The sequence below is a fragment of the Bombina bombina genome, chromosome 6 (assembly GCF_027579735.1).
Source record: "Bombina bombina isolate aBomBom1 chromosome 6, aBomBom1.pri, whole genome shotgun sequence".
NCBI classification, from domain to species: domain Eukaryota; kingdom Metazoa; phylum Chordata; class Amphibia; order Anura; family Bombinatoridae; genus Bombina; species Bombina bombina.
The window spans coordinates 660006644-660018962 of NC_069504.1; the positions used below are offsets into that span (position 1 = coordinate 660006644).

The window sequence follows — 12319 nt, forward strand, 5'->3', positions numbered from 1 at the left end:
CAACCCCCCAAAATAAAAAAAACCTAACTCTAACAAAAACCTAAGCTACCCATTGCCCTGAAAAGGGCATTTGTATAGGCATTGCCTTGAAAAGGGCATACAACTCTTTTGCTGCCCTTAAAGGGACATTAAACACTAAATACATGCTAGATAGAATGATGCATTCAAAGAAAAGATTAGTCCATGACTAACATGTAGATGTATTTTTTAAAGTTTCATTAGTTTTTTAAAAAGTGACAAAATAAGTGTAAAGTTTTAGTGTCTATAAAACACTGGGAGCTGCCATGTTGTAACTTGTGTTACCTTCTCTGCTGTGGCCAATTAGGGACAGTTATAAATAGGTCACTAGAGTATGCAGCCAATGGTTGTGCTGGATTTAACAGTGGTCTGCACTTCCATTTCTAACAGGAACTGAAAACCTCACAATTTCAGAATGGAATTACAAGCAAAGAGGAAAAAATAAATAATGAAAGTATATTGCAGAGTTGTTTTATATGTACAATTTATCATTTTATATTACCATCTCAAAGTGTTTAATGTCCCTTTAAAAGGGCATTCAGCTCTTTTAAGAGTGACCACCCTAATCTAAATAAAAAAAACACCCCAAAAAAAACCTTTAAAAAACCCAACACTAACCCCTCTTTAGGTACACAAAGTTGTTGAAGTCCTGCTTGATCTTCATCCTGGTGGCTCCATCTTCATGCATCGCGGGACTGGCATCATCTTCATCCCTGCGGAGGCAGAGCGGCAATGTGCGGAGGCCAGAGGTCCGTCGATCTGATGTGGAGGTCATCTTTATGCGATCGTCCGCCGCACACTGAGGATTGAAATGCAAGGTATCCCTTTTATACTATATATATTTTTCAGCCAATAGGAATGCAATGGTACCCCCAGTATAAAAGGGGTACCTTGCATTTCAATCCTCAGTGTCCAATCGCATGAAGAGGATCTCCACATCGGATCGATGGACCTCCGTCTTGGGCCTCCACGAATTACTGCTCCACCTCCGCAGGGTTGAAGAAGATGCCGGTCCCGCGATAGATGAAGATGGAGCCGCTGGGATGAAGATTGTTCAAGCGGGACTTCAACCACTGTGAGTACCTAAAGAGGGGTTAATGTTAGGTTTTCTTAAGGTTTTTTGGGGTGGGTTTTTTTTTAGATTAGGGTGGGCACTCTTAAAAGAGCTGAATGCCCTTTTCAGGGCATTGCCCATACAAATGCCCTTTTCAGAGCAATGGCTAGATTAGGTTTTTTAGATAGTTTTTTTTTTATTTGGGGGGGTGGGGGTTTGTAATGTTAGTGGGTCTTTGTATTTTTTTTTTTTCAGGTAAAATAGCTGTTTAATTTAGGGCAATGCCCTACAAAAAGCCCTTTTAAGAGCTATTGGTAGTTTATTCTAGATTAGGGTTTTTTATTTCTCTTGTAAGGTGTATATCCAGTCCACGGATTCATCCTTTACTTGTGGGATATTCTCCTTCCCTACAGGAAGTGGCAAAGAGAGCACACAGCAGAGCTGTCCATATAGCTCCCCCTCTAGCAGCGCCTTGGTCCTTCAATCTGGCTTATGTTTTTCCACCATTTCCTCTCCTCCCTCGTCTGGTCGCCAGAATCAAGCAGGAGAAGGCTTTGGTGATTCTGATAGCGCCTTCGTGGCCACGCAGGACTTGGTATGCAGACCTAGTGGACATGTCATCTGTTCCACCATGGACACTGCCAATGAGGCAGGATCTTCTAATACAGGGTCCGTTCAAGCATCCAAATCTAGTTTCTCTACGTCTGATTGCTTGGAGATTGAACGCTTAATTCTATCAAAGCGTGGTTTCTCTGAGTCAGTTATAGATACTCTGATTCACGCTAGAAAGCCTGTCACCAGGAAAATCTACCATAAGATATGGCGGAAATATATTTGTTGGTGTGAATCCAAGGGTTACTCATGGAGTAAGATTAGGATTCCCAGGATATTGTCTTTTCTCCAAGAAGGATTGGAGAAAGGATTGTCAGCTAGTTCCTTAAAAGGACAAATATCTGCTCTGTCTATCCTTTTACACAAGCGTCTGGCAGAGGTACCAGACGTTCAAGCGTTTGCTCAGGCTTTAGTCAGAATCAAGCCTGTCTATAAACCTGTGGCTCCGCCATGGAGTCTAAATCTAGTTCTTTCAGTTCTTCAAGGGGTTCCGTTTGAACCTTTACATTCCATAGATATTAAGTTGTTATCTTGGAAAGTTTTGTTTTTGGTAGCTATCTCTTCTGCTCGAAGAGTTTCAGAATTATCTGCCTTACAGTGTGATTCACCTTACCTGGTGTTCCACGCAGATAAGGTAGTTTTGCGTACCAAGCCTGGTTTTCTTCCTAAGGTTGTTTCTAACAAGAATATTAACCAGGAAATAGTTGTTCCTTCTCTGTGTCCTAATCCTTCTTCGAAGAAGGAACGTCTGTTACACAATCTTGATGTAGTTCGTGCTTTAAAGTTCTATTTACAAGCAACTAAGGATTTCAGACAAACATCTTCCCTGTTTGTTATCTATTCTGGTAAGAGGAGAGGTCAGAAAGCGACTGCTACCTCTCTTTCCTTTTGGGTGAAAAGCATCATCTGTTTGGCCTATGAGACTGCTGGCCAGCAGCCTCCTGAAACAATTACTGCTCATTCTACCAGAGCAGTGGCTTCCACATGGGCTTTCAAAAATGAGGCTTCTGTTGAACAGATTTGTAAGGCAGCGACTTGGTCTTCACTGCATACTTTTGCCAAATTTTACAAATTCGATACTTTTGCTTCTTCGGAGGCTATTTTTGGGAGAAAGGTTTTGCAGGCAGTGGTGCCTTCCGTTTAAGGTACCTGTCTTGTTCCCTCCCTTCATCCGTGTCCTAAAGCTTGGGTATTGGTATCCCACAAGTAAAGGATGAATCCGTGGACTGGTTACACCTTACAAGAGAAAACAGAATTTATGCTTACCTGATAAATTACTTTCTCTTGTGGTGTATCCAGTCCACGGCCCGCCCTGGCAATTAAGTCAGGTAATACATTTTTTTGTTAAACTACAGTCACCACTGCACGCTATGGTTTCTCCTTTTTTTTCCTAACCTTTGATCGAATGACTGGGGGGTGGAGCTAGAGGGGGAGCTATATGGACAGCTCTGCTGTGTGCTCTGTTTGCCACTTCCTGTAGGGAAGGAGAATATCCCACAAGTAAAGGATGAATCTGTGGACTGGATACACCACACAAGAGAAAGTAATTTATCAGGTAAGCATAAATTCTGTTTTTGGGGTGGTTTTTTTAAATGGGTATTATAGTAGAATAGGGATAATTTTTATTATTTTGGATCATTTGTTTGTTATTTTGTGTAATGTTTTGTTTTTTTCATTTTGGGGTGGGTTTTTATTTTTAGATTAAGGGTTGGGCATTTCATAAAAGAGCTGAATGCCCTTTTAAGAGCAGGAAAAATAGCTGAATGCCCTTTTAAGGGCAATGCCCATACAAATGCCCTTTTCAGGGCAATGGGTAGAATAGGTTTTACTTTATTTTTAATTTGTGTGTTTGGGGGGTGGGGGTTTGTATGCTGTTAGGGGGTGTATGTTTTTCTTTTGTAGGAAAAGAGCTGATTTCTTTAGGGCAATGCCCAACAAAAGGCCCTTTTAAGGGCCCTTGGTAGTTTATTATAGATTAGGGTTTTTTATTTTTTTTAAAAGGGTATTAGAATAGGAATAATTTTTATTATTTTGGATAATTTCGTTTGTTATTTTTGTAATGGTAGGTTTTTTTATTTTGTAATGTTAGGTTTTAGTGTAAGGCAGCTTAGGTTTTATTTCACAGGTAAGTTTGTATTTATTTTAACTAGGTAGTTAGTAAATAGTTAATACCTATTTACTAACTATTCTACCTTGTTAAAATAAATACAATCTTACCTGTGAAATAAAACTCAAACCTAAGCTAGCTACAATATAACTATTAGTTATATTGTAGCTAGCTTAAATTTTAAATAGGTATTATTTAGTTAATAATTGTAACTTTAATTTAGCTCTATTTTAATTATGTTAAAATTAGGGGGTGTCAGGTTTAGGGTTAGGGTTACGTTAGGGTTAGGTTTAGGGGTTAATAGTTTAATTTAGGCTGTTGCGATGTGGGGGGCTGGCGGTTTAGGAGTTAATAGGTTTATTTAGTGGTAGTGATGTTGGAGGCCAGAGGTTTAGGGGTTAATAGCTTTATTTAGTGGCAGCGATGTCGGGGAGCGGCGGAATAGGGGTTAATAGATTTATTATAGTGTGGGTGATGCTGGGGTATGAGGGAATAGGGGTTAATACATTTATTTAGGTGGCGGCAATATCAGGAGCGGCAGATTAGGGGTTAATAACATTATGTGGGGGGGGGGAATTAAGGGTGTTTAGACGTGGGGTTTATGTTAGGGTGTTAGGTTTAAACGTTACTTTTTTTTCCCAATAGACATCAATGGGGCTGCGTTACGGAGCTTTTCATACCGTGATCGCATGTGTTGTTGTTTTTTTTTCTAACACTCTCTCCACATTGATGTCTATAGGGAAAGCGTGCACAAGCACGTCAAAACAGCGCTTGTATTTTGTGCGGTATGGCGCTCAACTCCGGCTTTTTCAAAACTTGTAATGGCTGCGCTATAGAGGGTGAAAATACACATGGTACCTGTGAAATAAACTTATTCTAGATTCTGCCATCTCCAAAACTATTGATTTACATTGCACTAGGTGGATTCTTACCTCTTTAGATTGTGGATTGTTCCCAATTTAGATTGTTGATACTCAGATATTAGACACCGCCATATTTCAGGTAAACAAGAAAGGGAGTGCATTAGAAGACATGGAAATAAAGCCTTAAACTAAAAAAAAAAAAAAAACAGAAGAAAATACATCTGTTACATGGGACATAACACACATTATCACAATTAAAAACAACATACATGAATTCCCAGCTTTGGTTTAGTATTGGCCAAATACTACTCCTAGCTATACTATGAGCTCGATTTATCAATCCATGGCGGAGAGCGGTGTACATTCAACCCTGTCCGCCCACGCTCTCCTCTGGCGGGCAGCAATGCGCAGCCGGAATCTAACATTGCACACGAGCGCTCCTTTGCGCTCATGTGCAATCCTGTCTGTATGACAATCATGCGCAGACAGGTGCTGTCAATCTCTCCGGTCGGACGACCCCGGGGAGATTTAAATTTTCCACCTAGAGGTGGAGAACAGGATATGGAAGCTGCTTGATAAATCCTGACTGCAGGCTCTCTTGTGCAAACCAGCAGTCACAGGGAGGAGAAGGGCTTGATAAATCGAGCCATATGTAGTAGAAAACAAATGTATGCTTGCCAGCATCGCCTTGTATGTTACATGCTCCACAAGTGTACTTTACTTGAGAGATATATCTGGAGAGGAAAGATAGATGTGGGGATCATCAACATATAAGTCCTACTGGAACCCAAAGGAGGATATAAACTTTCCAAGGGAGAATGTTTTTAGAGAGAAAAGCAAGGAACACAGAACAGAGCCTTTTGGTTCTCCAACTGAGAGAGGCAAATGATCAGATGATATGCTGTTAAAGAAAACTGAAAATGAGCGGTTTTAGAGGTATGATGGAAACCAGGAGAGGGCTGTATCTCGGATGCCTAATGAATGTAGAATGTTTAAGAGAAGATTGTCAACTGTGTCAAAGTTGCAGATAGATCCAGAAGAATTAGTAAGGAGTAGTGTCCCATTGCTTTAGCTGATAATAGATAATTTGTTACTTTAGTTAAAGCAGTTTCTTTTAAATGTTAAGGGCTGAAACCAGATTGTAGTGGATCAAGTAAGGAGTTAGTTGAGAGAAGTTGAGTTAAGCAATTAAAGACCAGTCGTTCCAATAATTTGGAAGCAAATGGAAGTAAGAAGACCATCTGTTAGAAGGGATAGAGGGGTATAGCGAGGTCTTTTTTAAAATTGGCTTGATTGACACATGCTTGAATATATCGGGAAATGTGCCAGTGGTAAGGTACTGTTAAAGAGATGAGTTAGGGCAGGGGTTAGATAAGTGAGTTTGGTAGTTGGCAGAGGTGCAGATAGACTTAGAAGGGATTGGATGTGTGAGTTGACACAAGGGAGGAGAAATAGACTTGTTTGGCCAGGCTGAGGGCAGAGTTGTATGACTTAAGGATGAATTTATAATGCAGGAAATCAGTATGGGTGCCTGGTTTTCTCCACTGCCGTTCAGCAGTCCAAAACTTCGCTGAAGATATAGGGTCTGTTTGATGTGCCACGGTTGTCGTTGAGTGCATGATGTACATTGAACAGTGGAGGTTGCAGCTTTGTCAAGTGTTGATTATAGTGCCGGATTATACTGTAAGACCACAAGCTCTAGGCTAGAGAGGGATGAAATGTTGGAGAGTAGAGGATTCATTTAAGCAAAAAAGTCTGTGAGATCCAAGTAATTTAAATTCCTGTAAGGTAGCAGTTTTTTGGGGCCTTGTGAGGATGCAGCAGGTAGAGTGAGAGAGAAGGCTGGTAGATGGTGGTCAGAGAGAGGAAAGGGGAAGTTGAAGAAGTTGGAAATAACACAGATTGGTTAGGACCAGGTCAATTGAGTTGCCTTCACATGGTGCACTTCACAGTTGCCTTCATTAGGTACAGTTTAGCTACAAACTATCGCCTAGATTACGAGTTTGGCATTAGCCTTAAAAAGCAGCTTTGAGAGGTCCCAACGCTGCTTTTTAATGCCCGCTGGTATTACGAGTCAGTCAGGAAAGGGTCTACCACTCACTTTTCTTCCGAGACTCGAGGCTACCGCAAATTCCCTTACGTCAATTGCGTTTCTTATCTTTTTAATGGGATTTGCCTAATGCCGGTATTACGAGTCTTGGAAGAAGTGAGCGGTAGACCCTCTCCTGTCAAGACTCCTACCGCATTTAAAAGTCAGTAGTTAAGAGTTTTATGGGCTAACGCTGGAACATAAGACTCTTAACTAAAGTGCTAAAAGTACACTAACACCCATAAACTACCTATTGACCCCTAAACCGAGGCCCCCCGCCACATCGGAAACACTTAAATAAATATATTAACTCCTAATCTGCCGACCGGACATCACCACCACTTTAATAAATATATTAACCCTTAAACCGCCGCACTCCCGCCTCGCAAACACTTGTTAAATTTTATTAACCCCTAATCTGCCGTCCCTAACATCGCCGACACCTACTTACATTTATTAACCCCTAATCTGCCACCCCCAACGTCACCGCTACTATATTAAAGGTATTAACCCCTAAACCTAACCCTAACCCCCCCTAACTTAAATATAATTTAAATTAAACGAAATAAATTTAACATAATTAAATAAATTAATCCTATTTAAAACTAAATACTTACCTATAAAATAAACCCTAAGCTAGCTACAATATAACTATTAGTTACATTGTAGCTAGCTTAGGATTTATATTTATTTTACAGGCAACTTTGTATTTATTTTAACTAGGTACAATAGTTATTAAAGGGACACTGTACCCAATTTTTTTCTTTCGTGATTCAGATTGAGCATGAAATTTTAAGCAACTTTCTAATTTACTCCTATTATCAAATTTTCTTCATTCCCTTGGTATCTTTATTTGAAATGCATGAATGTAAGTTTAGATGCCGGCACATTTTTGGTGAACAACCTGGGTTGTCCTTGCTGATTGGTGGATAAATTCATCCACCATTAAAAAAGTGCTGTCCAGAGTACTGAAACCAAAAAAAGCTTAGATGCCTTCTTTTTCAAATAAAGATAGCAAGATAATGAAGAAAAATTGATAATAGGAGCAAATTAGAAAGTTGCTTAAAATTGCATGCTCTTTCTGAATTACAAAATAAAAAATTTGAGTTCAGTGTCCCTTTAAATAGTTATTAACTATTTAATCACTACCTAGCTAAAATAAGTACAAAATTACCTGTAAAATAAACCCTAACCTAAGTTACAATTACACCTAACACTACACTATCATTAAATAAATTACCTAAACTACCTACAATTAAATACAATTAAATTAAATAAACTAAATTACGGAAAAAAAAAAAAAATTACAGAAAATAAAAAAAGAATTACAAGAATTTTAAACTAATTACACCTAATCTAATCCCCCTAATAAAATAAAAAAAAACCCAAAATAATAAAATTCCCTACCCTATACTAAATTACAAATACCCCTTAAAAGGGCTTTTTGCGGGGCATTGCCCCAAAGTAATCCGCTCTTTCACCTTTAAAAAAAATACAATACCCCCCCAACATTAAAACCCACCACCCACACACCCAACCCTACTCTAAAACCCACCCAATCCCCCTTAAAAAAAACTAACACTACCCCCCTGAAGATCTCCCTACCTTGAGCCATCTTCACCCAGCCGGGCACAAGTGGACCTCCAGAAGAGGTCCTCCAAGCGGCAGAAGTCTTCATCCAAGCGGCATCTTCTATCTTCATCCATGCGGAGCGGGTCCATCTTCAATCCAGCCGACGCAGAGCCATCCTCTTCAAACGACGTCCTAACACAGAATGAAGGTTCCTTTAAATGACGTCATCCAAGATGGCGTCCCTTGAATTCCGATTGGCTGATAGGATTCTATCAGTCAATCGGAATTAAGGTAGGAAAAATCCTATTGGCTGATCCAATCAGCCAATAGGATTGAAGTTCAATCCTATTGAACTTCGGAATTCAAGGGATGCCATCTTGGATGATGTCATTTAAAGGAACCTTCATTCTGTGTTAGGACGTCGTTTGAAGAGGATGGCTCCGCGTCGGCTGGATTGAAGATGTACCCGCTCCGGATGGATGAAGATAGAAGATGCCGCTTGAATGAAGACTTCTGCCGCTTGGAGGACCTCTTCTGCCCGGATCGGATGAAGACTTCTGCCCCTCTGGAGGTCCACTTGTGCCCGACTGGGTGAAGACGGCTCAAAGTAGGGAGATCTTCAGGGGGGTAGTGTTAGGTTTTTTTAAGGGGGGATTGGGTGTGTGGGTGGTGGGTTTTAATGTTGGGGGGGTATTGTATTTTTTTTACAGGTGAAAGAGCTGATTACTTTGGGGCAATGCCCCGCAAAAAGCCCTTTTAAGGGCTATTTGTAATTTAGTATAGGGTAGGGAATTGTATTATTTTGGGGGGATTTTTTATTTTATTAGGGGGATTAGATTAGGTGTAATTAGTTTAAAATTCTTGTAATTCTTTTTTTATTTTCTGCAATTTAGTGTGTGTTTTTTTTCGTAATTTAGTTTATTTTATTTAATTGTAGGTAGTTTAGGTAATTTATTTAATGATAGTGTAGTGTTAGTTGTAATTGTAACTTAGGTTAGGGTTTATTTTACAGGTAATTTTGTACTTATTTTAGCTAGGTAGTTATTAAATATTTAATAACTATTGTACCTAGTTAAAATAAATACAAAGTTGCCTGTAAAATAAATATACCGTAAATCCTAAAATAGCTACAATGTAACTATTAGTTATATTGTAGCTATCTTAGGGTTTATTTTATAGGTAAGTATTTAGTTTTAAATAGGATTAATTTATTTAATTATGTTAAATTTATTTTGTTTAATTTAAATTATATTTAAGTTAGGGGGGGTTAGACTTAGGTTTATTGGTTAATAAATTTAATATAGTAGCGGCGACGTTGGGGTCGGAAGATTAGGGGTTAATAAATTTAATATAGTTTCGGCGACGTTGGGGGGGGCAGATTAGGGGTTAATAACTATAATGTAGGTGGCGGCGATGTTGGGGGCAGTAGATTAGGGGTTCATAGGGATAATGTAGGTGGCGGCGGTGTCCGGAACGGCAGATTAGGGGTTAATAATATAATGTAGGTGTCAGCGATAGCGGGGGCGGCAGATTAGGGGTTAATAAATGTAATATTAGGGGTGTTTAGACTCGGGGTTCATGTTAGGGTGTTAGGTGTAGACATATATTTATTTTCCCCATAGGAAACAATGGGGCTGCATTAGGAGCTGAACGCTGCTTTTTTGAGGTGTTAGGTTTTTTTCAGCCAGCTCAGCCCCATTGTTTCCTATGGGGAAATCTTGCACGAGCACGTTTAGCCAGCTTACCGCTACCGCAAGCAACGCTGGTATTGAGGTGAGATATGGAGCTAAATTCTGCTCTACGCTCACCTTTTTGCGGCTAACGCCAAGTTTAAAAAAAACCTGTAATACCAGCGTTGTCTTAAGGGAGCGGTGGGAACAAAAGGCTTGTTAGCCCCGCAAGCCTTACCGACAAAAACTCGTAATCTAGCCGTATACTTGCAAAGTGCAATTATTATTATTTTTCCCAGCAAGTTGGATACTATTGTGCATCACAAACCTTGTCATTTAGAATTCAAATTGTGCAAAAAAAAAGTTAAAAAAAAAAAAAAAAAACGTCTTGGATTAGGTAGGATATATACTAAGGCACTTTTTAAAAAGCAGTTTCCAGATAGAATTTGAGAATAGCAATCATAAAATAAACTTGTCATACTTTGAAGTTGTTTCAGTATGTCTTACTTTAGTGTATCAATCTTCTAAAGGGCCGTGAAAGTCACAATTTAAAATTCACATTGATGTATTCCATTTTTTTATAGAATTATTAAAGTAAAAGTTATCACTTTTTTAGTATTGGCTTTTACTGTGGACAGAACATATGTACATATGCCCCATACACCTGCATTCAAACACTGCTGCTCTGAGAGAATGTATTGCTTTGTATCATGTATATAACAATTTGTATCATGCTTGAATGGAGGTGAGTGGGGCATATGCGTTGTGTACAGTGAAAGCTATTTTTGAAACAGTGATAACGTATACTAGAAGTACTTTTTGCTAATAGAGGTTTATTGCAAAAACACTTGGACCTAAAACTAAAAAATATGTGCGGATTACAGTTTTTGGGTTTTATATCCCTTTAAGTACCACAAGTTGCAGATTTAAGGCTACATAATTAGTGTCTTAATCAGTGTAATAGATTTGTATTTATACAAGGAGAGCATTGCAACCCAACCTGTTAGGATAAATGAGCATTGGAATTAAGGAATCCTGGACTGCCCTATTTACTAGTTTGCTGTATGGCAAAAGCCAATATAGGAATGCACTTTCTCTAGAAATAAGAGTTGGTAAAGACAACACAATTTAGTTAAGTAAAAGGAGCAGAAGTAAAAAGGAGATTCCTTAAAGGGACATCAAACCCAAGCATTTTCTTTTATGATACAACTTTCTACTTTTATTATCTGATTTGTTGAAAAAAACAGTAATGCACTACTGGGAGCTAGCTAAAAGCCAATGACAAGAGGCATATATGTTCAGCAACCAATCAGTAGCTGCTGAGCCTACCTAGGTATACTTCTCAACAAAGAAAACAAAATTAAGTAATAGAAATAAACTGTAAACTAATTTAAAACTGTATGCTCTTTCTGAATCGTGAAAGAAAAAATATGGGTTTCATGTCCCTTTAAATAGCAAGAATAATGATTTTGAAGAGTATATCCTATACTTGATATTAGTGTACAAAATGCTTGAGTTGCACAGTATCATGTTGAGGAACTTAGACACATTCATTTGACAACTATAATTTAGGATTGGCTAGTTATTTATCTATGATACATTAAAACAATCTGCAGTAAGTTCTGCAACCTACTCAAGCTTTCAGACCTCTCAATCCCAGGAGCATATTAAATCATTTGGAAACCTTTCCTTTGCATCCAACATCTCAGCATCGTTATTTACATATTTTTTCTTCTTTTAGCATGGATCAGAGGGGCCATCTTGGGACTGATTTCTCATAAATATTTTTTCCTTTCTCTCTATTTTATCATCCTCACTTATTTCTTTCCTTGTTGCTTGTTATGGGCCATTTTTCTCTAGAATGTTTGGAAGACCAAGAGGTCGCCCAGCTGCTGCGCCGTTTTTCTTCTGAAAACCCCCAGTCTCGGAACATCTATATGGATGGGGCCATGGCCCATCATCTGCACCAGTGCTACTACCACCTTCGCCTCTTCAAGAACTGGCTGATCTCGGGCCAGGAAGATTTGGAGTGCCTCTACGGTACTGCACGCTTGCAGCTGTGCCTTCTGCTGTGGTGGCCGAGACAAAGTTACTGTCTGCTTTATGGAATGCAAAGTGTGCTGAACGGTTTAGGCCCCATAAATGACAAGGAGAGGTGTAATGTTTGTGTGGTCATTAACCTGCCTCCATTTCCCTAGTTGACCTTCCCAGTCACTTGCTGAGCTTTTGTATGTTTTGATTGTTTTGATGTTGCATTAAGTCCTGTATGGCCGTTTTAAAAGCTAATTTTGCATATGGAGAGCTTTGCCTGAATTGGTGTTGCTGTTTTGTATT

The 12319-nt window shown here is 39.1% G+C and overlaps 1 protein-coding gene across 3 annotated transcripts in view; it reads left to right on the forward strand.

Moving 5' to 3' along the window:
- PPIP5K1 (diphosphoinositol pentakisphosphate kinase 1) overlaps positions 1 to 12319 on the forward strand; it is a 488970-nt gene that overhangs the window by 405957 nt on the left and 70694 nt on the right. The window contains exon 29 of one of the 3 annotated variants that reach the window (XM_053717727.1): positions 11846 to 12025. The exons of the other annotated variants lie outside the window; for them this stretch is intronic. Coding sequence (XP_053573702.1) covers positions 11846 to 12025 — 180 coding nt within the window. The remainder of the gene's footprint in view (positions 1 to 11845; positions 12026 to 12319) is intronic. 3 annotated transcript variants of the gene reach the window in all.